The sequence below is a fragment of the Staurois parvus genome, unplaced genomic scaffold (assembly GCF_062004578.1).
Source record: "Staurois parvus isolate SC_StPar_1 unplaced genomic scaffold, SC_StPar_1.0 ptg000769l, whole genome shotgun sequence".
NCBI lineage: Eukaryota > Metazoa > Chordata > Amphibia > Anura > Ranidae > Staurois > Staurois parvus.
The window spans coordinates 1,005,329-1,029,738 of record NW_028318565.1 but is presented as its reverse complement, the minus strand read 5'-3'; the positions used below and the strand labels follow the sequence as shown (position 1 = coordinate 1,029,738).

The 24,410-nt window shown below is 49.0% G+C and overlaps 4 protein-coding genes and 1 pseudogene across 4 annotated transcripts; 2 read left to right on the top strand and 3 right to left on the bottom strand.

The window, feature by feature from the left end:
• On the bottom strand, nt 1–442 carry LOC149444887 (histone H3). The gene has a single exon (XM_089654443.1). The coding sequence runs from the start codon at nt 425–427 to the stop codon at nt 17–19; it is 411 nt and encodes a 136-aa protein (XP_089510569.1). The 5' UTR covers nt 428–442; the 3' UTR covers nt 1–16.
• A 13,109-nt stretch (nt 443–13,551) lies between these two features.
• Nucleotides 13,552–13,877, top strand: LOC149444886 (histone H4-like; annotated as a pseudogene).
• Nucleotides 13,878–14,585: 708 nt separating this feature from the next.
• On the bottom strand, nt 14,586–15,699 carry LOC149444885 (histone H2A type 1). The gene has a single exon (XM_089654494.1). It carries the CDS (start codon nt 15,674–15,676, stop codon nt 15,284–15,286), a length of 393 nt encoding a protein of 130 aa, XP_089510620.1. The 5' UTR covers nt 15,677–15,699; the 3' UTR covers nt 14,586–15,283.
• Nucleotides 15,700–15,940: 241 nt separating this feature from the next.
• On the top strand, nt 15,941–16,433 carry LOC149444884 (histone H2B 1.1). The gene has a single exon (XM_089654442.1). It carries the CDS (start codon nt 15,992–15,994, stop codon nt 16,370–16,372), a length of 381 nt encoding a protein of 126 aa, XP_089510568.1. The 5' UTR covers nt 15,941–15,991; the 3' UTR covers nt 16,373–16,433.
• A 5,341-nt stretch (nt 16,434–21,774) lies between these two features.
• LOC149444883 (histone H1A-like) lies at nt 21,775–22,525 on the bottom strand. Its single transcript, XM_089654483.1, has one exon. The coding sequence runs from the start codon at nt 22,523–22,525 to the stop codon at nt 21,830–21,832; it is 696 nt and encodes a 231-aa protein (XP_089510609.1). The 3' UTR covers nt 21,775–21,829.
• Between the last annotated feature and the right edge of the window lie 1,885 nt (nt 22,526–24,410).

The window sequence follows — 24,410 nt, the reverse complement described above, 5'->3', positions numbered from 1 at the left end:
TCTGTTGCGGGGGGGTCTAGGCCCTCTCTCCGCGGATGCGGCGTGCCAGCTGGATGTCTTTGGGCATGATGGTGACCCTCTTGGCGTGGATGGCGCAGAGGTTGGTGTCCTCGAAGAGTCCGACGAGATAAGCCTCTGCGGCCTCCTGCAGAGCCATGACGGCGGAGCTCTGGAAGCGCAGGTCGGTCTTGAAGTCCTGGGCGATCTCTCGGACGAGGCGCTGGAAGGGCAGCTTGCGGATGAGCAGCTCGGTGGATTTCTGGTAGCGGCGGATCTCTCGGAGAGCCACGGTGCCGGGCCTGTAGCGGTGAGGCTTCTTCACTCCGCCGGTGGCCGGGGCGCTCTTGCGGGCGGCTTTGGTGGCCAGCTGCTTGCGGGGAGCTTTCCCTCCGGTGGACTTACGGGCGGTCTGCTTGGTACGAGCCATCTCTACTCCTCTCTTGCCGGGAACTGCGACTGTAATTCGCCTTCGCTCTGCAGAGCTTTTTATACACATCCCTGCCCTCTGATTGGACAGTGAACGCACACCTCTTCCTCCTCAATGGTTAACTTAAAAAGCGCCATTTTGAAATATCCCGCCTAGATCTGCTCGTTCCATTGTTAGAAGAGCCCGCGCATTGTTCTCACATGCACAGTGAAGTCTCCGCCCATCACACAATGCTCGGAGATCGCCGATGTCCTTCGATGGGGAGAAATCAGATGATACAGTGTGGGCGGGGCTTCCACACTGACCAGCTGTTGTCTGTTCTCCAAATAGACAGCCCGGCGATCAGTCTCAATGTGAGCCGCGCATGCTCACTTCCTATTGATCTCGGTATAGATCTGACTTATAAAGAACACTTTCTAGAAGCCCCGAATGTCATCATCTATATTGGGGATCGGGGGGATTGTGGGGGTCCTCCTAGTAATCAATGAATCCCTCACTGTTCTCTGTGGATGAAGGTCCCATCTCCATTATACAGCCCATAGGATCACTGCCACTGCAATCTTCTCCATGTTATGGGGACTCAATGACACCATACACGTGATTGAGGAAGTCTGGCAGGATGTGTTCTCCCACCTTCTACATCATGAATGAGGTGCTTGTGGCAGAACTAATAGAGGACATCGCTGTCTTAGTCTGCTACACCAATCATTCTAAATCAGGGTGCCCCGGCATCCTGGGGTGCCTTGAGGCTTCTTCACGGGTGACTTGGCAAAATGTCTGCAAATGATCAAAAACTTGTATACAAGCCAGCGGGTGGAACTAGCCTGCCTTTTAGTTACAGAAATCCGCAGATTTTCATTGTGCTCCATTATGGCCTTGCAGTCCGGACAACCAATAACATCAATTTTTTTTTTATAACATCATTGATTGATAAGGAGGATGTCAGCTGCCTGCACATCATCCTAGTTTGACCCTCCCCCGCCTCTCTCCATCAGTGCTGGGGTCACATTAGCTCAGTGATGGCGAAAAACTGAGGGAGAAGAGAAACATTGGAATACTAGTCGGTACCAGTGTGCACAAGTGTATTTGCTTTGGAAGAATAAATCACCTCTAAGGTGTGGGTGTTGCTGTGTTATATAAAACTGATTGAATAGTTTTTCACATTTTAGAATGGGGTGCCTCGGGACTGTCCATAATTTTGAAGGGGTCTTTGACTGAAAAAGGTTGAGAAACATTGTGCTAGACATAAAGGGATCCGGCAGTTCTGTGTACAATCAGTGAATTTATATGTCATACCAGGGGCGGACTGACAACTCATAGGGCCCCCGGGCAATGAGAGATCATGGGGCAACTGTGTCCTCGCCAACACCCAAAAAAGCCTATGAAAAAGCCAATGAAAGGTACCAGGGGCATCTCATGGGGCCCCCTACTGACCCCGGGCCCTCGGGCAGTGCCTGGATGTTCGGATGGTCAGTCCGTCCCTTTGTCATACACAATTGGTCACAAACTGCAGAGATCTTCTACCTGTGATAGGAATGGGAGGATGGATGGGGGGGGGGTGTCTTAGAAGAGCCTGTAGGAGAATACTGTATATTAGGATGGAGAGGCTGTCAGGGTTACTTGGGTACCCCAGCAGTCACCTCCTCAGTGGGCCGGGATCTGATGGTTTTGTGTAGAGATGAGCGAAGTATTCAAAAATTCGATTCGACTGATTCGGCGAATTCGTGGAAAAATTTCGATTCGAGTCGAAAATATTCGCTGTGAATTTAACTTAAAAAAGGGTGTTTCTAGGCTTCAGAGAGACTTAATATTAGTGCAGAACACTGTACCTTTAATTTAAATGCCCTTGGAGTCTGCTGGGGAAGAGAAATAATACTGTCAGTCAGTATGACATGCAGATGAGTGCCGTCGATCTTAGAATCACCGCACACTTCACTCATTTGGGCAGTCACGGGGCCAAAACCAGAGTGTGGAGCCACAGTGTGGCGGTGGAGGCAGCAGCAATGGGAGGCCATACAGCACCCTATGACAAAAATGGAAACCACCAGCAGTGTGAGGAGACCTGAAAGTGGCACATGGCAGAGTGTGGCGATAGAGACAGCAGCAATGGGAGGCCGTACAGGGACCCATGACACACTCTGGACCTGGCAGCAGCATGAGGAGGCGGTACAGGGGCCCATGGCAGATTACGGGCCTGGCAGCAGCATGAGGAATCGGTACGGGGGCCCATGGCAGATTACGGGCCTGGCAGCAGCAATGGGAGGCCCATAATCTGCCAGCACCCTATGACAAAAAATGTAACACACCAGCAGTGTGAGGAGACCTGAAAGTGGCACATGTTTGGGGCATGATTCATGGCGGATTTAGTCAGTTGTGTCAGGAACTGGTGGTTTGAAATCCAGACTAATCCACGCCTGATTCATTTTCACAAACGTGAGTCTCTCCACACTTTGGGTGGACAGTCGTGTCCTCCGCGGAGTTACAATACCTCCTGCCGCACTAAACACGCGCTCCGATGCCACGCTACTGGCCGGGCATGACAGCCTTTCAAGGGCAAATTCAGCTAGTTGGGGCCAAAGGTCAAGTTTCGTTGCCCAGTAGTCAAGGGGATTGTCTACCTCGGTTGGCAGGGTGCTGTCCAAGTAGGCCTAAGCCTGTTGTTTGAGGTCCTGCTCCAGGTCCACCTGATGCTGCTGCTGCTGCTGCTGCTGCTGCGGCTGGTTAGTAGTTTCCTCACTGCGCTGGTGAAGAAAGCTACTCATCATCGACTGCAGACTGAGGCAGCCGCTGCTGGTGGAGCTGCCACTGCTCCTACCACCCCACCCCTCCCCTGCTGCCATGGCAGCGGAACGCGAGCGCACAGGGCCCACAGTGTCTGAGGATGGACGTTGGCGCAGACAGGCAGAGACCAGCTGACTACATAGGTGGTTTTTATAGTACGTTATTTTGGCCTCCCTCTCAGCAGGTGTGAAAAAGGCCACCATTTTTGAACGGTAGCGAGGGTCCAACAAGGTGGACAGCCAAAAGTCATCCCTCTGTCTGATGGTTATTATTCGGCTGTCGCTACGCAAGCAAGCGAGCATGCTATGGGCCATTTGTGCCAAGGAATGCGAGGGACTCCCTGCCTCCATCTCCACAGCATACTGCCACGGTGCGTCTGGGTCCTCTGTCTCCTCCTCCTCCTCTACCAGATGCTCCTGCTCCTCCACTCCTGTCCGCTGAGTGGAAAAACCACCCATTTCACTCAATAATTCCTGAGCACCAATGTCCTCCTCTACCTCCTCCTCTTCTTCCTGTCCTGCCCCCACAGGGGTCATGTGGCGTTGAGATCTGTGCGCCACGTCTACCGCACCCTGACCAGCCATTGTTAACAGCATTTGTTCCAGGACGTGCAACAGAGGAATGACGTCGTTCATCCCATAGTCCTGGCGACTCACGAATAGCGTGGCCTCCTCAAAGGGCCTGAGCAAGCGCAGGTGTCACGCATGAGCTGCCAATGGCTGACATCTAAGTTACACAGGGAGTACCTTTATCCGCTTTTAACATCAGGAAATCTGTGATGGCCTTTCGCTGTTCGTAAAGGCGGTCTAACATATGTAGGGTTGAATTCCACCTTGTTGCAACGTCACAGCATGAGGAGTCGGTACGGGGGCCCATGGCAGATTACGTGCCTGGCAGCAGCAATGGGAGGCTCGTAATCTGCCAGCACCCTATGTCAAAAAATTCAACACACCAGCAGTGTGAGGAGACCTGAAAGTGGCACATGGCAGAGTGTGGCGATGGAGACAGCAGCAATGGGAGGCCGTACAGGGACCCATGAGAGACTCTGGACTTGGCAGCAGCATGAGGAGGCGGTATAGGGGCCCATGGCAGATTAGGGGCCTGGCAGCAGCAATGGGAGGCCCGTAATCTGCCAGCACCCTATGTCAAAAAATTCTACACACCAGCAGTGTGTGAGGAGACCTGAAAGTGGCACATGGCAGAGTGTGGCGATGGAGACAGCAGCAATGGGAGGCCGTACAGGGACCCATGAGAGACTCTGGACCTGGCAGCAGCATGAGGAGGCGGTATATAGGGGCCTATGGCAGATTAGGGGCCTGGCAGCAGCTATAGGAGGCCCATAATCTGCCAGCACCCTATGTCAAAAAATTCAACACACCAGCAGTGTGAGGAGACCTGAAAGTGGCACATGGCATGAGACACTGTGGACCTGGCAGCAGCATGAGGAGGCGGTATATAGGGGCCTATGGCAGATTAGGGGCCTGGCAGCAGCTATAGGAGGCCCATAATCTGCCAGCACCCTATGTCAAAAAATTCAATACACCAGCAGTGTGAGGAGACCTGAAAGTGGCACATGGCAGAGTGTGGCGATGGAGACAGCAGCAATGGGAGGCCGTACAGGGACCCATGAGAGACTCTGGACCTGGCAGCAGCATGAGGAGGCGGTATATAGGGGCCTATGGCAGATTAGGGGCCTGGCAGCAGCTATGGGAGGCCCGTAATCTGCCAGCACCCTATGTCAAAAAATTCTACACACCAGCAGTGTGTGAGGAGACCTGAAAGTGGCACATGGCAGAGTGTGGCGATGGAGACAGCAGCAATGGGAGGCCGTACAGGGACCCATGAGAGACTCTGGACCTGGCAGCAGCATGAGGAGGCGGTATATAGGGGCCTATGGCAGATTAGGGGCCTGGCAGCAGCTATGGGAGGCCCGTAATCTGCCAGCACCCTATGTCAAAAAATTCTACACACCAGCAGTGTGTGAGGAGACCTGAAAGTGGCACATGGCAGAGTGTGGCGATGGAGACAGCAGCAATGGGAGGCCGTACAGGGACCCATGAGAGACTCTGGACCTGGCAGCAGCATGAGGAGGCGGTATATAGGGGCCTATGGCAGATTAGGGGCCTGGCAGCAGCTATGGGAGGCCCGTAATCTGCCAGCACCCTATGTCAAAAAATTCTACACACCAGCAGTGTGTGAGGAGACCTGAAAGTGGCACATGGCAGAGTGTGGCGATGGAGACAGCAGCAATGGGAGGCCGTACAGGGACCCATGAGAGACTCTGGACTTGGCAGCAGCATGAGGAGGCGGTATAGGGGCCCATGGCAGATTAGGGGCCTGGCAGCAGCAATGGGAGGCCCGTAATCTGCCAGCACCCTATGTCAAAAAATTCTACACACCAGCAGTGTGTGAGGAGACCTGAAAGTGGCACATGGCAGAGTGTGGCGATGGAGACAGCAGCAATGGGAGGCCGTACAGGGACCCATGAGAGACTCTGGACCTGGCAGCAGCATGAGGAGGCGGTATATAGGGGCCTATGGCAGATTAGGGGCCTGGCAGCAGCTATGGGAGGCCCGTAATCTGCCAGCACCCTATGTCAAAAAATTCTACACACCAGCAGTGTGTGAGGAGACCTGAAAGTGGCACATGGCAGAGTGTGGCGATGGAGACAGCAGCAATGGGAGGCCGTACAGGGACCCATGAGAGACTCTGGACTTGGCAGCAGCATGAGGAGGCGGTATATAGGGGCCCATGGCAGATTAGGGGCCTGGCAGCAGCTATGGGAGGCCCGTAATCTGCCAGCACCCTATGTCAAAAAATTCTACACACCAGCAGTGTGTGAGGAGACCTGAAAGTGGCACATGGCAGAGTGTGGCGATGGAGACAGCAGCAATGGGAGGCCGTACAGGGACCCATGAGAGACTCTGGACTTGGCAGCAGCATGAGGAGGCGGTATAGGGGCCCATGGCAGATTAGGGGCCTGGCAGCAGCAATGGGAGGCCCGTAATCTGCCAGCACCCTATGTCAAAAAATTCTACACACCAGCAGTGTGTGAGGAGACCTGAAAGTGGCACATGGCAGAGTGTGGCGATGGAGACAGCAGCAATGGGAGGCCGTACAGGGACCCATGAGAGACTCTGGACCTGGCAGCAGCATGAGGAGGCGGTATATAGGGGCCTATGGCAGATTAGGGGCCTGGCAGCAGCTATGGGAGGCCCGTAATCTGCCAGCACCCTATGTCAAAAAATTCTACACACCAGCAGTGTGTGAGGAGACCTGAAAGTGGCACATGGCAGAGTGTGGCGATGGAGACAGCAGCAATGGGAGGCCGTACAGGGACCCATGAGAGACTCTGGACTTGGCAGCAGCATGAGGAGGCGGTATATAGGGGCCCATGGCAGATTAGGGGCCTGGCAGCAGCTATGGGAGGCCCGTAATCTGCCGGCACCCTATGTCAAAAAATTCTACACACCAGCAGTGTGTGAGGAGACCTGAAAGTGGCACATGGCAGAGTGTGGCGATGGAGACAGCAGCAATGGGAGGCCGTACAGGGACCCATGAGAGACTCTGGACTTGGCAGCAGCATGAGGAGGCGGTATAGGGGCCCATGGCAGATTAGGGGCCTGGCAGCAGCAATGGGAGGCCCGTAATCTGCCAGCACCCTATGTCAAAAAATTCTACACACCAGCAGTGTGTGAGGAGACCTGAAAGTGGCACATGGCAGAGTGTGGCGATGGAGACAGCAGCAATGGGAGGCCGTACAGGGACCCATGAGAGACTCTGGACTTGGCAGCAGCATGAGGAGGCGGTATATAGGGGCCCATGGCAGATTAGGGGCCTGGCAGCAGCTATGGGAGGCCCGTAATCTGCCAGCACCCAATGTCAAAAAATTCTACACACCAGCAGTGTGTGAGGAGACCTGAAAGTGGCACATGGCAGAGTGTGGCGATGGAGACAGCAGCAATGGGAGGCCGTACAGGGACCCATGAGAGACTCTGGACCTGGCAGCAGCATGAGGAGGCGGTATATAGGGGCCTATGGCAGATTAGGGGCCTGGCAGCAGCTATGGGAGGCCCGTAATCTGCCAGCACCCTATGTCAAAAAATTCTACACACCAGCAGTGTGTGAGGAGACCTGAAAGTGGCACATGGCAGAGTGTGGCGATGGAGACAGCAGCAATGGGAGGCCGTACAGGGACCCATGAGAGACTCTGGACTTGGCAGCAGCATGAGGAGGCGGTATATAGGGGCCCATGGCAGATTAGGGGCCTGGCAGCAGCTATGGGAGGCCCGTAATCTGCCAGCACCCTATGTCAAAAAATTCTACACACCAGCAGTGTGTGAGGAGACTTGAAAGTGGCACATGGCAGAGTGTGGCGATGGAGACAGCAGCAATGGGAGGCCGTACAGGGACCCATGAGAGACTCTGGACCTGGCAGCAGCATGAGGAGGCGGTATATAGGGGCCTATGGCAGATTAGGGGCCTGGCAGCAGCTATAGGAGGCCCATAATCTGCCAGCACCCTATGTCAAAAAATTCAACACACCAGCAGTGTGAGGAGACCTGAAAGTGGCACATGGCATGAATACGCTGTAGTCCCAACATGGGCCCCCTGGCCACGCTTGACTTTCTGGCCACATAGTCGACATACGGCTACGTTTACTTCCTCGGGCGGCTTGACGAAAAATTGCCACACCACCGAGTAGGAAACTTTGCCCCCGATACTCCTCACTGGCTGACTGCTGCTTCCTCCGTGCACACCGGCACCACTACTGGCCGTGGTGGTAGGCTGCAGTGGAGCTGGTGCTCTACTCCGTGGCCGTTTGGCTCCACTGACACTGCTTCCACTGACACTGCTGCGACCCTGCTGCTGTCTCCTGGGCAACCCACCGACTGTTTCGCTCACTGCCAAGCTGCCACCCTCTTCTCCTGATGATGCGGAAGAAATTGCCTGATGACGACGAGGCTGCCAAGTGCGATCAACCTCCTCATCATCAAGTAGGGTCTCCGCCTCACTACTAGCCCCCTCGGCTGCGTCTGGGTCAGGAGACAGACCTGTCTCTAGACCGGCTACCGGGCCACTCTCCTCGCCACTACTTCTTCGCCTGGCTGCTGAAAAGGCGGATGTCTCCCCCCGTTCCTGACCGCCCTCTGTTAGCTCTTCCTCACTGTACAGTGGGGCTGAGCCCACAGCATGCGATACTTCGCTTGGTGAGGGAACACCAAAGGACAGGGGCAGGTAGAGGACACGTGATTTCAGTGGGCTTGGTCCCGGGCCATGCCAACTAACGGTTGTGTCTGACGTACCCACCGACCGTTGGCTGTAGGTGTCAGAGGTGACCTGGGAAGAGGAAGACGACCGAGCCAACCAATCGATGACGGCAGGGTTGTCGGTGGAGACACGACCGCTGGATGACACCGGGAGCACTGGCCTCTGGCTGCGAATAGTGCTGCCTCGACCCCTTCCTCTGCTGCCACGTCTGCTCGCTCCTAAAACATTGCCTCCTCTGCCACTCCTCTGCATGTTGTCTGACATACTCTTTAATTAAACGATTCTGTGTCCCTGAGTAACAATTCTGTGTCCCTGAGTAACAATTCTGTGTCTGTGCGAGTAACAATTCTATGGCCCTAAGTAACAGTTCTGTGGCCCTCAGTAACAATTCTGTGTCCCTGATTAACGTTTCTGTGGCCCCAAGTAACAGTTCTGTGGCCCTCAGTAACAATTCTGTGTCTGTGCGAGTAACAATTCTGTGTCTGTGCGAGTAACAATTCTGTGGCCCTAAGTAACAGTTCTGTGGCCCTCAGTAACAATTCTGTGTTCCTGATTAACGTTTCTGTGGCCCCAAGTAACAGTTCTGTGGCCCTCAGTAACAATTCTGTGTCTGTGCGAGTAAGAATTCTGTGTCTGTGCGAGTAACAATTATGTGGCCCTAAGTAACAGTTCTGTGGCCCTCAGTAACAGTTCTGTGTCCCTGAGTAACAATTCTGTGTCTGTGCGAGTAAGAATTCTGTGTCTGTGCGAGTAACAATTCTGTGGCCCTAAGTAACAGTTCTGTGGCCCTCAGTAACAGTTCTGTGTCCCTGAGTAACAATTCTGTGTCCGTTCGAGTAACAATTCTGTGTCTGTGCGAGTAACAATTCTGTGTCTGTGCGAGTAACAATTCTGTGGCCCTAAGTAACGGTTCTGTGGCCCTCAGTAACAGTTCTGTGTCCCTGTGTAACAATTCTGTGTCTGTGCGAGTAACAATTCTGTGGCCCTAAGTAACAGTTCTGTGGCCCTCAGTAACAATTCTGTGTCCCTGATTAACGTTTCTGTGGCCCCAAGTAACAGTTCTGTGGCCCTCAGTAACAATTATGTGTCTGTGCGAGTAACAATTCTGTGTCTGTGCGAGTAACAATTCTGTGGCCCTAAGTAACGGTTCTGTGGCCCTCAGTAACAGTTCTGTGTCCCTGTGTAACAATTCTGTGTCTGTGCGAGTAACAATTCTGTTGCCCTAAGTAACAGTTCTGTGGCCCTCAGTAACAATTCTGTGTCTGTGCGAGTAACAATTCTGTGTCTGTGCGAGTAACAATTATGTGGCCCTAAGTAACAGTTCTGTGGCCCTCAGTAACAATTCTGTGTCTGTCCCTGAGTAACAATTCTGTGGCCCTAACTAAAGATTCTGTGGCCCTAAGTAACAATTCTCTGGCACACAGTAACAATTCTGTCTGTCCCTGAGTAACAATTCTGTGGCCCTAATAACGTTTCTGTGGCCCTAAGTAACAATTATCTGGCACTCAGTAACAATTCTGTCTGTCCCTGAGTAACAATTCTGTGGCCCTAATAACGTTTCTGTGGCCCTAAGTAACAGTTCTGTGGCCCTCAGTAACAGTTCTGTGTCCCTGAGTAACAATTCTGTGTCTGTGCGAGTAACAATTCTGTGGCCCTAAGTAACAGTTCTGTGGCCCTCAGTAACAATTCTGTGTCCCTGATTAACGTTTCTGTGGCCCCAAGTAACAGTTCTGTGGCCCTGAGTAACAATTATGTGTCTGTGCGAGTAACAATTCTGTGGCCCTAAGTAACAGTTCTGTAGCCCTCAGTAACAATTCTGTGTCCCTGATTAACGTTTCTGTGGCCCCAAGTAACAGTTCTGTGGCCCTCAGTAACAATTCTGTGTCTGTGCGAGTAACAATTCTGTGTCTGTGCGAGTAACAATTCTGTGGCCCTAAGTAACGGTTCTGTGGCCCTCAGTAACAGTTCTGTGGCCCTGTGTAACAATTCTGTGTCTGTGCGAGTAACAATTCTGTGGCCCTAAGTAACAGTTCTGTGGCCCTCAGTAACAATTTTGTGTCCCTGATTAACGTTTCTGTGGCCCCAAGTAACAGTTCTGTGGCCCTGAGTAACAATTCTGTGTCTGTGCGAGTAACAATTCTGTGTCTGTGCGAGTAACAATTCTGTGGCCCTAAGTAACGGTTCTGTGGCCCTCAGTAACAGTTCTGTGTCCCTGTGTAACAATTCTGTGTCTGTGCGAGTAACAATTCTGTTGCCCTAAGTAACAGTTCTGTGGCCCTCAGTAACAATTCTGTGTCTGTGCGAGTAACAATTCTGTGTCTGTGCGAGTAACAATTATGTGGCCCTAAGTAACAGTTCTGTGGCCCTCAGTAACAATTCTGTGTCTGTCCCTGAGTAACAATTCTGTGGCCCTAACTAAAGATTCTGTGGCCCTAAGTAACAATTCTCTGGCACACAGTAACAATTCTGTCTGTCCCTGAGTAACAATTCTGTGGCCCTAATAACGTTTCTGTGGCCCTAAGTAACAATTATCTGGCACTCAGTAACAATTCTGTCTGTCCCTGAGTAACAATTCTGTGGCCCTAATAACGTTTCTGTGGCCCTAAGTAACAATTCTCTGGCACTCAGTAACAATTCTGTCTGTCCCTGAGTATGAATTCTGTGGCCCTAACTAGCGTTTCTTTGTCCCTAAGTAACGATTCTGTGGCCCTAATTAACAATTCTGTGTCCCTGAGTAATAGTTCTCTGTCCCTAAGTATCGTTTCTCTGTCCCCAAGTATCGTTTCTGTGGCCCTAACTCTGTCCCTAATACAGAGCGGTCTGCCTCTGTTCAATGACTGCAGGCAAATGAAGAATTCCAAAATGGCCGCTATTTATAGCTCGACCATTACACAGTGCTAGCTGGCTGGCTGCTGATTGGCTGATGCGATCACATGTCGTTGAGGAATGCATTATGGGTCAGCGCGCCTTGTCTGCGCGCCTTCCCAGACATTCCCGCTCCGTCGCCGCACATGTCAGCCGCCATTTTCGGAAAAATTTCGATTCGCGCGTCCGAATTAGGCTATTTTTCGGATTCGGCGCGAATCAAAATTTTTCCGATATTCGACTCGAATTCCACTTCGGCTACTTCGATTCGCTCATCTCTAGTTTTGTGTGTTCAGGGTTCCTTACGTTGGGTGTTTGATTGTTCCCATCTGCTCCTGGAAGAAGTTTCTTTCCACAATATAATGCACGGAGATTCCAGTGACCAGGATGAATATTTATCTTACTCCAGCCAATGTCTGGGAGGAGGCGCCCAGCCCCCACATCTCCATACACAGAGCCTGACATACATTGTTGGGGGGAGGATTGTATGTTATCATTTATTGATGTGACTTTATCTCCTAGATTGTAAGCTCCAAAGAGCAGGGCCCTAGAGCCCCTCATGTATTGTATTGTTACTGTATTGTCTCATGTTCTGTCCCCCACTATACTGTACAGCGCTGAGCAAACCTTTTGGCGCTATATAAATACTGTATAATAATAATAGAACAATGTGACCTGATGACAGGGAGGGATCTTCATTGTCCTCCATCCTTTACTTCTGATACATTTCTTCTGGAGATCAATATATACCAAACAATCATCTTCCCGACTCTCGGAGGAACGCGGATCTCATCATCACCTTCTTCAGTCATCAGAAGAAATCAGAAATGTTACAATTTGAAGGAATCTCCCGGATCTGTGATTGGCTCAACATTCAAATTCCTGAATTCAAATTTCCCGCCGGAATTCTATGAAATCTTCTCCGATCCTCCGACCCGACATTGAAAATACCGACATTAACCCCCCTTCTTCCGGAGAACATCGATCATCGGCCCCTTCATCTCGGGCAGTTTAATGGACCAAGAATAGGAAATCCGTTGGACATCTTCATGTCAGATCGGTTCCGGCTTCGATTTGTAATTCAGAATACAGAATCCGCCCCGCTATAGAGATCAATGGAGAGTCTACGGAACAAATATTTTCTGGGCTGAAGACGGAGACAGATCTCAGGATACATTTATTTGGACTACAAATCAGGTTGTTATTATTGGCTGGTGAAGGGAACGCCCACAACTGTGATTGGCTCAGATTTCAAATATCTGCTTTCAAATTTGCCCGCCAGAATGGTGTAGATCGTTACAGTTAAACGTTCATAATTATTATACCGCCAAATCCGACCCGGAGAACAAAGGAGATCATCAGATGAGACGTTTCTGCGAGAAATATCAACACTTTAATTCCAAGCAGATTCATCGATCATTCCGGAATGACTACGAATGGATTCTGATGATTACTGAATCATGTAAACACTTCTGTAGGTTCTATTTATTCCAAGTCCTCAAGTCCAGGATCCCCACTGCTATATATAGAACATGATAGGGAGATGATTTATATTGTAGATCTCCTCCTCTCTATATGATGGGAAATAAAGTATTGTACATTTCATGATCAGATCTGTACATGTTCATGTCACTGGCCGATAGTAATCCTGACACTGCCAGATAAATACAATACATTCATACAGCAAATATTTCATGTCTGGACAATAATAGAGATAGATAAAGCAAATAAACAGTCCTTTTACCTCTTTGTATCTGGAAATCAACAAAATGTTTACAAGGTTCAAAGTCAAGGAAATTCTCTGCAGAATATTAAATTGCTGTGACCCGCCCCGTTCTGCTAGGACTTATAAACAGGAAAATAGGATATCGTTTTTTTCTCCTTTTCACAGAACTATTTAAAAAACATGAAATTAATAAACACAGTAATTAGTGATTGTAGTCTCAGTTATGAAATGTGAAAGATGAATGTTTTCGGTGTCATTTTCGAGGACTAAATAGAAGACCATTGAGAAGGAGGAATAGAATTGCTTTCTAGAGATGTATTGTTTTTGACTCAAAGTTTCTGACACCATATACACGAAGAACATTGTATTGTGTGTAAAGAATGGGTGTGACTCCGCCTCTTCCCAGGAAGGTTCCCATCAGGTCCGCTCATACTCTATAAAAAGAAGGCGGGCCCAGCCCAGAGCTCAGTCGGTGTTTGCAGCAGAGAAGAATCGTCATGTCTGGTCGCGGTAAAGGAGGGAAGGGTCTGGGGAAAGGCGGCGCCAAGCGCCACAGGAAGGTGCTCCGGGACAACATCCAGGGCATCACCAAACCCGCCATCCGACGTTTGGCCCGCAGAGGGGGAGTCAAGCGCATCTCCGGCCTCATCTATGAGGAGACCCGCGGAGTGCTGAAAGTCTTCCTGGAGAATGTCATCCGCGATGCCGTCACCTACACAGAGCACGCCAAGAGGAAGACCGTCACCGCCATGGATGTCGTCTATGCTCTCAAACGGCAGGGACGCACTCTACGGATTCGGAGGATAAATCCTCACAACCCCCCCCCCCCCTTCATCGTCACAAAGGCCCTTCTCAGGGCCGCCCACCTTCTCGTACAAAGGGCTATCGATAGAAACATCGAGATCATCAATCTCTCGGGGAATATTTAGAAGCTCAAACATTCTTTTCATTGTACATATTTATTTGGCAGTGTTAGGAGTTATTTCTACCAATCATTTCATCAATATTCTAGATGTGAGATCTGTAATAGCTGCAAGTCTTTAATAGATCTGATATTGAAAGGATTCAGTAACCAGAATCCAGTTGTAGACTTTCATTCCAAGCAGGTTTATCGATTAGTCAGGAAAGTGGTTGTTGATTGTTCGCTGATAAATGTCTCATAGTTCTCCGGCGCGGATTTGGCGGTATAATCGGGCTTAATATTTCTCTAACGATTTACACAATTCCGGCGGCATAATTTGAAATCTGAGCCAATCACAGATGTGGGCGTTTTCTCCGTCGGCCAGTAATGCTTTTCTGACGAGTAAAAAAAAATATCTTGCAGGGAATTCACCAAAATCAGTAAACTAAGAACTCCATCTTGTCGGGTTTTGAGTACAAATAAGACATTTCAAATGAATATCTGCAATGCTCGGAATGAATGGAAGGATTGATCGATCTTCCCAGATACAATCTGCATCCATTGACCGTTTTAACGGCCCATAGAACTCCGGCGGGAAAGTGGAATTTAGACAATTGAAGCAATGAAAGGTTATTCATTCAGATAAGACAGAAAAACATTGGTAGGAAACTATTTGATCGGAAATTTTTAGAAAAAAAGTTTTGAAAACCGGTTATCAGCTACAAATAACCCGCCCAATCCCGGGGCGCCGAGAGATCACTTTCTCCCCAGAAAGTTCAACATAGAAATCCTTCCCGGCGTCCAAACCTCTTCCTATGGAGAAGCAGAGATGACACCCGGATGTAGAGGAGACTTACTGTCCGGACGGCGGGAAGGATTTCCACCGTTTAGAATTGTCATTACAAACACGTGACAGCTTCCATCCCAGAACGTCCTTTACTAATCCGAGATCTACAGAGCAGGACGGAGGGAAGAAGCCGCCGACTTTCCTCCTCCTCCCCCCATCACAACTAAAGGAAGGCGGATAAGATCAGTCCCTGGAATAAGATGTCATTTCCCCAGAGTCTCACACTGAAAGCATTTTCTATTACTCTTTAGAATTATAAAATCAATTACTTTACATCTTGCGTCATTGTAAGTAAAAGGATCTCCGACTTCTCCTCCCCGAGACTCCATCCCATAGAAGCGGGAGATAGAGAGGAGTGTGGGATTGGTGTCCATAGAAGCCGTATGTCCGCCCTTTGTATGGAGATGTGGGGGGCTCTGAGAAGAGCCGTTGTGTTGGCGGATAGAAGGGAATCCTGTGGGGGGATTACTTGCTCTTGGCGGCCTTGTGGCTCTCGGTCTTCTTGGGCAGCAGCACGGCCTGGATGTTGGGCAGGACTCCTCCCTGGGCGATGGTGACGCCGCCCAGCAGCTTGTTGAGCTCCTCGTCGTTGCGGACAGCCAGCTGGAGGTGTCGGGGGATGATGCGGGTCTTCTTGTTGTCTCGGGCGGCGTTGCCGGCCAGCTCCAGGATCTCAGCCGTCAGATACTCCAGGACGGCGGCCAGATAGACGGGAGCTCCGGCCCCGACCCGCTCGGCATAGTTGCCCTTCCGGAGCAGACGGTGAACACGACCGACGGGGAACTGCAGACCGGCCCGGGACGATCGGGTCTTGGCCTTAGCCCGAGTCTTGCCTCCTTGTTTGCCGCGACCAGACATGATTGGATGACTGACGAATCACACACAGATAGGCCCAGCAGCCGCTTCCTCTCCTTTATACACTCCATGCTCTGACGTCACACGCTGGGATTGGTTGCATTTCAGTACAGCCAATAGCGGTCAGACTTGTTTCTACACCAATCTGGGCTAGAGGAAAGAAAGTATGACGTCTCTTTCCATCACATGACTGAGTCCTCCAATAGAAGAGTGAGGAGGGATGAGGCTCCTTTGCATAGGCCGCCTATAAAAGCAGCACATGAGGGCGGCTCCAGCACACTTTCCCCGCAGCCAGCCAAGCAGTGGTGAACCCTGATCATGCCTGAACCAGCCAAGTCTGCGCCGGCGCCCAAGAAGGGCTCCAAGAAAGCCGTGACTAAGACCCAGAAGAAGGACGGCAAGAAGCGGAGGAAGACTAGGAAGGAGAGTTATGCCATCTACGTGTACAAGGTGCTCAAGCAGGTCCACCCCGACACCGGCATCTCGTCCAAGGCCATGAGCATCATGAACTCCTTCGTCAATGATATCTTCGAGCGCATCGCCGGCGAAGCTTCCCGCCTGGCTCATTACAACAAGCGCTCCACCATCACCTCCCGGGAGATCCAGACCGCCGTCCGCCTCCTCCTGCCCGGAGAGCTGGCCAAGCACGCCGTCTCCGAGGGCACCAAGGCCGTCACCAAGTACACCAGCGCCAAGTAATCCCCCCGCCGGGGCCCCATCATCCCAACAAGGACACAAAGGCTCTTCTAAGAGCCGCCCACCATTCCAATCACTGAGCTGTCATCACATTGTATTGCCGCTAGAGGTCCCACACACGTCACTTACACGGGGTTTCTAGATTTCTTCTCGCTGTCAGAATACCAGCCAGCCTTCCAGATCCCATTTGGAGGATTTCATTTGTACAGAATATTGTCTTCTAGTGGATCCGAAAACAACCCGCATTGTAGATCTTCCCCGATCCCCGGACAGAAGGCAGAGATTTGTCCCCATTAGCTATCAGCGTTCCGTTCTTTCACAAATGTTCGTGAAGCGGTCTGCATGCCTCGGGGCTTGATGGGAACACCTGAACCCAATGATATGGAGGGCCGGCCCAATACTACTGGTAATATAGTGTGTAGCTATATGTATCTATATTTCTTTTTCATTGGAGTATTAGATGAATTTCAGATGCATCAGATTAATACACAGATTGGAGAATCACAAATTGTAATACGGATATCATAAGGGGAGGGGAGGTGTAATTGGGCCGATTAATCCCCCCCCCCTTTCTTTGTCATCAAATTTACTGAATTATGGACAGAAATAGTTCTCTCTCGGAGATTGCAATTCTTACATTGAGAAGAAATTCGAATCTTGAATTGTAAACATCTTTCTTAATGTTTTCTCATCTGGCAGTAAGGAGAGCTCCCAGAGAGATCGGGATATTCTACTAACAGAGATCTTGGCGGGAATTTACAAACAATATTCCGATCAGATGAAAATATAAGAGATATCAATACAATGTTTGTTACAAATAAACTCGTAAATGTAAAATGAATGGGATGAATTGCTGCAGACTAGATGTCCGCCTCCTCACATCCTCAGCGATAGATTGTCATTGTGCCATCAAAGTCCACACTGTCACTGTTCTAGTAGGTTGGGGTAAATGCTGCTGTCTCATCTACACCTTAAGCTGTCTCCCTGCAATGCATCGACTTTCTGCAAATCTCAGGATAATAACACTGTTCAACAGGTAAAAAGTTTTGGGCATAAAATTAGCTAATCTTACATAATTTTGGGGTGCTGAAAACGAAAATGACCCTAAAAAATGTTGATTGGCTCTAGTTTCCATAATATATTCACCCATCTAATGACGTAAGCCATTCAAAATTATGATGCAACTTCAGCTGCATATTGCGCAATTGATACTGGTGACCAATAGAAAATTGCATGTATACTGAGATGATGCAATATTAGCCTTTAATTGCATCACTTCACTGCATAAAAGCTGCAGTATCTGTAGCTGATTGTAGTTCGACAGCGTCTTTACATTTCGTTTTATGCTTATATAGGCTACTCAGTAATGCCTCGAACTTGTGTGAATAAAGCAGATAATTTCTGCTATATCTGCTGTGAAATAACTTTTATCTCACAAAAAAGGAGGATAACAGGAATGATTAAGAAAGCCTACAACTTGTATTTTGGCTGCAAGATAGGAGACCAGGACAAGAGCTGGGCACCACATATATGCTGCAATTCTTGTGGGACGGCACTGGAGCAATGGTTGAATGGAAAAAAGGCATCTATGCCTTTCGCTGTGCCAATGATTTGGAGAGAGCCAACAGATCATGTTAGTAATTGTTACTTTTGTATGGTGCCTCCAATTGTAAAAGGGCTAAATAAGAAGAAAAAGTTATCTGTGCACTATCCAAATATTCCATCGGCAATACGTCCAGTTCCTCATGGAGAGGGGCTACCAATTCCTAAAGCACCAGAATCCTTCGTGGTTGAGTCAAGTGAGGAAGAACCTAAAGCGTGTAGTCACGTGCAGTTGTAAGAGATAGCCCTTTCCTCGAATACAAGAGAAAAGCCAAGAGAAGCAAAACCGATACAAACTGAAGACAAAACTAGTGAGAATCCTAAGTATTAAAATGATTCAACTTAGCTTATGGCTATAATTTTTCTTGGTAATCCTATGCAATATATTATGCCATTTAGGCTTTGTTATGTAGTCAATATCACTTGCTTTATATTTGTGGAAAGACATCTATCTATATAATTATTGTGCATTATGTAGTCTTTACGCCTATAGTAGAAAACTTTCCGTTTACAGAAAAACTAGAGCCAATTGACAAATTTCATTGTTATATTTGAACTCAGAATGTGAAATTCATTAAGAAATGGATCCTTTTGTTTCCAAAACTGGCAAAAAATAAAAATTTGTTGAACAGTGTAATTAGTCTATATCTATTTGTGGTGATTGATTCTCACCACCTTGTGCCTTTCTGTGATCAGAGAATCCATCATAGTTTGACTTTGGCCTGTTTGGTTTATATAAGCCCCTCCCAAAAAAATTAATGTGATCCTTATTAATTCCTAATTGGGGCGGGGAAGAGTTGTTCCCTCCCTCCTAGATTGTAAACTCGAAAGAGCAGGGCCCTCGATCCCCTCATGTTTTGCATTGTATTGGTATTGTTCTGTCACATGTTCTGTCCCCCTTTGTAATGTAAAGCGCTGAGCGAACTATTGGCGCTTTATAAATACTGGATAATAATAATTTGATCATCTCCCTATAAATGTAGACCAGTTTATGGGGGAAGTCACAGATGGCTCTGTCCTGTGAGGGCATTTTCGGTTGAACACAACAGGATAATTAAAGCAGCAGGAAGAACTCTACTGCACACTGGATGGGCTGCAGGCATACACCCTGAGAAACGTCTACAAGTCTGATTCCCACTCCATGTACCTGTTTAATATGCCACCTCTTCTCATATTACTATCCTTTGCTCTCAAAATCTCCTTTTTTTCCCCCTCTGCTCCACTTCAATTTATACATCTCACTGCTACCATCTCCCTACTCCTGCTAATCAGCTCCTGATACTTTACTCACCAGCTGACCCAGGACAGGAAGGCATGTGCACTCATACATCCTGCTCCCAACTTACTTTCCTCACCCTGCTTCTCCTAACTTCTGAGGATATCTCCCCAAACCCTGGTCCTCCAGTATCTCACCCCCAACACCAGGCACCCTCCTTCCTCCAGGAATAGCTGCAATCCACTCAATTTAATCTCAATCCCCATGCTCCTAGAAACCACCCTATTTCCATGTGCACTCTGGAATGCCCGCTCTGTCTGTAATAAGCTCACCTCTGTCCATGACCTTTGTGTCTCCCACTCACTTAACCTACTAGCAATTACAGAAACCTGACTTCAAGCAGAAGATTCTGCTTCTCCAGCGGCACTTTCCTATGGAGACCTTCTCTGGACCCACTCACCCAGACCCAGTGGTAGGAAAGGAGGTGGAGATGGTTTGCTTCTATCCCCACTGAGCACCTTTCAAGTCCTCCCTATCCCTCCCCCTCTATCCTCTTTCGAGACTCACTGCTTTTGGCTGTTTTCTCCCATTTCTCTGAGGATTGCAGCGATCCATCGGCCTCCAAAATTGGTGTTCCGCTTTCTTGATGACTTCTCTGCCTGGTTAGTTTCTCCCCTCTGAAATACCCACTATCATTCTTAGGGATTTTAACATCCTCATTAATGTGAACAACCCGGCTACATCCCAACCTCATCTTTTACCTTAACACAATGGACACAGTCCTCCACTCACTCTGATGGGAATACATTAGACCGTTTTCTCCCATCTTTGCACTCCCTACAACCTCACAAACACCCCCTTTCCTCTCTCTGATCACAATCTCATCACCTTCCGTGTCCTCATCTTCAAACACCTATCCCTCTGAACAGCAAACAATTACCCGCAGAAACCTTCACAACTTAAACCCTTCTCTTTTCCACTCTGCAACTTACTGCCTCTGACAATTTCTCTCCCGTCCTGCCCTGACCTGGCCACGGCTGTCTTCAACAGTTCGCTTTCATCTGCACTAGACTCACTTGTTCCTCTAACAACACAAAGTATCAGGACCCAACCATTACAACCTTGGCAGACTGACCACACCAGAAATCTTAAGCGACATAGTTGAGCACTGGAGCGATTGTGGTGTAAAACCAAATCCTAGAAAGCATTCACCCTATATAAATCTGCTTTAACATACAATTCATCCCTCCATGCTGCCAATCAAACCTACTTTGTCACTCTTATTAATACCTTGTCCATCCAGTCCTCGTCTCTTCTCTACTTTTAACTCTCTACTTTCTCCACCCAGTACCTCACTCACTGCTTACAAGATTGCAAATCATTTCAAAAACAAGAATGATGCAATTTGTAGGGGCATCTCCACTACACAGACATCCATCCCACTTAGTATACCGTATACTAAACTTCCCTCAACACTTTCCTCTAGTGACCTCTTCAGTAGTAGCCAGGTCAAAAAGTTTTTCTCAGAAGCCCTTCTTACCACCTGCCCTCAGGATCCTGTCCCTTCACAACTGCTACGTTCACCCTCTTCCATGCTATGCTCTCTCACATCTTCAATCTCTATTCCTAACCAATGGTGCCTTCCCCTCCCCTCTAAAGCATGCACACATCACTCCCATATTTAAAAAGTCCTCCCTGGACCCCACCAACCTGAATAACTTAAGACCCATCTCCCTGCTGCCATTTACCCCTAAACTCTTATAACACTTAGTGTGAGGTAGGAGCTCAGGCAATTGTACACTGACATCAACCTTCTTGACCCTTTAGTCTGGCTTTCACTCACTACACTCCACTGAAACTGCCCTACTAAAACTCACTACTACTAAAACTAACTGCTAAAACCAATGGCCACTACTCCGTACTCTTACTACTTAAAATCTCTGCGGCCTTTGATACTGTTGACCATCTCCTCCTCCTCCTCAAAAAACTGCACTCTCTTGGCCTCTGAGACTCTGCTCTCTCCTGGTTCTCCTCCTACCTATTGCAGCGCTCCTTCAGCGTTACCTATAACTCTGGCTCCTCCATTCCCTCAAGCAGGGGCGGACTGGCAATTCATGGGGCCCCCGGGCAATAGGGGATCATGGGGGCCATGTGTCCTTGCCCAAACTCAAAAAGCCTATGAAAAAGGTACCAGGGGCATCTCACGGGGCCCTCTACTGACCCTGGGCCCTCAGGCAGTGCCTGAGTTTCCAAATGGTCAGTCCGCCCCTGCCTTCAAGATGCTGTCCTTGGACCCTTTCTCTTCTCCATCTACACCTCCTCCCTTGGTCACTTGATAAACTCCCATGGCTTTAAGTACCATCTCTATGCTGATGACACACAAATCTATCTTTCCACCCCTCACCCCTTCAGTCTCCTCTGGCATTACTATCATACTTAGTGACATATCGGCATGGATGTCACTCCACTTTCTCAAACTCAATCTTTATTTCTATCAAATCTTCTATATCGGGGAAAGATGACATGCGGAGCAGTGTGCGCACCCAGCAATGCCGGTGTATGTATGGAGAGCTCTGTTGGGGGGAGGTGGGGGGCTCTGAGAAGAGCCTTTGGGGGGTGGAGATGAAGGAGGTCGCCGCCCATTATTTCTTCTTCGGAGCGGCCTTCTTGGGCTTAGCCGCCTTCTTAGCTGCCGGCTTGGCCTTAGCGGGACTCTTGGCGGCTTTTTTCGGCTTGGCTGCAGTTTTGCTCTTCTTGGGGCTCTTGGTCACCTTCTTGGCTGCAGCCTTTGCTGGTCTCTTGGCGGCCGGCTTCTTGGGGCTCTTGGCTGCGGTGGATGATTTGCTGGCCGCCTTCTTCTTGGGAGACTTGGCGACCTTCTTGGGGCTCTTGGTTGCGGTGGTTGTTTTTCTGGTCGCCTTCTTTTTGGGGGACTTTGCAGCCTTATTAGCAGCCAGTTTCTTGGGCTTGGCCTTGTCTTTGGGGCCCTCGGGCTGCTTCTTGTTGATCTTGAACGATCCGGAGGCCCCATGGCCTTTGACCTGGACGAGGCTCCCCTTAGTCACCAGCGCCTTGAGGGCGATCTTCAGGCGGCTCTTTTTCTTGTCCACATCGTATCCACCGGCAGACAGGATCTTCTTCAGGGCGGCCAGGGACACCCCGCTGCGCTCCTTGGAAGCGGACACGGCTTGGAGGAGGAGCTCGGACACAGCGGGACCGGACGCCTTCTTGCTGCCTTGCTTGGCTCCTCCTCCGGCTGCCGCCTTCTTAGCCGGCTTCTTCTTGGCAGCGGTCTCCGCTGGAGGAGCGGCGGCTGGGGCGCTCTCAGTCTCCGTCATGACTAGGGAAATGTTTCCACAATAGTTCATTACAAATCACAGGGCGCTCCGCCTTATATACAGACGTTCTAACACTGTGATTGGTTAACACAAAACTCGACTCTGTCCTGCTATTGGTTACACAGCGGACACGCCCACTGGCTTTCATTTCAGTGTTGGAGAATCTTCATTCTCTCATTGTGTTTCCCGGGCTGAGAGAAAAATTATTTTATTCCGAAATAGAACGATGTCCGATGTGCACCGGGGAGCCGATCTGCTCCCTGGACTGTCACTTATCGGGCGTCACTTCAAATTGTCAGGAGCTGCTCAGGAGGCTGAACACAGAGGCTGCAAACACAACCATCCTCCGGAGTGGGGGGCCCATTCTTCCTTCTACCTGCTTGGGGACACACCTACCCACAAAACAATCTTCTCCCATCCCCCACTACAATCCGCTTCATATTACAGGAGGGAAGAACCCTTGTCCCTCCCTCCCTTCCTAGCCCTTCCAGGCCTGTGCTCGGATCAAGGGTCTGGTAAGAACTTTGGGGAGACCCCACATTTTCGTCACCCATTTTTTGAGAAGAGGGGTTCCACTTAAAAGTCCTTTTAGGCCTAGTAGGGCTCTTAGGGGGAACCCCACACACTTTTTTATTTCTTACTTTGGGGTGCCTACTAACCTTCCTACCAGACCTAGAGGGGACCCCATGCTGTTAATTTTTTTAATGTAATTTAAAAAAAAAAAGTCAGTCCTTCTGCAGCTGGTTCTATTTATTGCACAGATGTGTAGCTTGCATGTAGTTTAAAGGGACCCCCCAGACATGATATTTAAAGGAATTATTGTTTACAATTTTCACTGATTCATGTCTCCATACCCCTTTTATGGCCAAAAACTTGCATATAAGCCTTCAAAATGGGCATGTTTGAATTTACAAATGAGTCCCATAGACTTTCATTGAGCTTGAAGTTCGTCGTCGAACATCTATTAGGTTCGAAAGTTCGACCGCAAACCAAACACAGGGGTGTTCGGCCCATCACAATTAACTTCTATTACCCAACACAACAGTTCTTCTCAGAACCACCCACATCTCCATACACAATTCTATAAACCTCTTTATCAACCAATTCTGTCTCAGGGAGGAAAATCAGGAGATAGGAAAAAGGAGGAAAGCAGTAACTGACCATTGTAGATGTATGGCGTGGCGCCTCCCCCAAGTCCATTATCCTCAAGTTATGTTGATGCAAAATCTAAAATAACTAACTTTTTGTATGTGTTATAATTTAAATAAAATGGTATAAATCTTGAGTAATAATATATTATACATGTTAATTATGACAATTATACATTCATAGAAAATGCTTTCAGTGTGAGACTCTGGGGAAATGACATCTTATTCCAGGGACTGATCTTATCCGCCTTCCTTTAGTTGTGATGAGTTTCTCCTGAAGATCAGAGATCGTTCAATATATACCGAATAACGATCCTCCCGACTGAGGGAACAGATCTCATCACCTCCTTCACACTCCACGTAGAAAAAAAAGATGTTTTACTATCTGAAGAAAACGTCTATAACTGTCATTGGATCAACTTTCTAATTGCTTCATTCAAATCTCCCGCCGGAATTCTATGTGACGTCACAGACAATCCGCCCTCTTCCCGCCAAATCCGATACGGAGAACCGACCGCATCCATTTACCGGTTTATCTGGGAAGATCGATCAACCCTTCCATTCATTCCAGGCTCTGCGATCAGCTAAACATCATTATAAGGACATTGCAAATATTCATATGAAATGTTTTATTTTCCCTCCAATCCTTCATAATACAAAACCCGACAAGATCTAGTTATTAGTTTATTGATTTGTAGAGAAGAGATCAATCAAAAGTCTACAGAACAAGGTGCCTG

Bases quoted from the DNA above. Each gene is read 5' to 3' on its own strand.
- LOC149444887 (XM_089654443.1), bottom strand. From the start codon at position 427: ATGGCTCGTACCAAGCAGACCGCCCGTAAGTCCACCGGAGGGAAAGCT.
- LOC149444885 (XM_089654494.1), bottom strand. From the start codon at position 15,676: ATGTCTGGTCGCGGCAAACAAGGAGGCAAGACTCGGGCTAAGGCCAAG.
- LOC149444884 (XM_089654442.1), top strand. From the start codon at position 15,992: ATGCCTGAACCAGCCAAGTCTGCGCCGGCGCCCAAGAAGGGCTCCAAG.
- LOC149444883 (XM_089654483.1), bottom strand. From the start codon at position 22,525: ATGACGGAGACTGAGAGCGCCCCAGCCGCCGCTCCTCCAGCGGAGACC.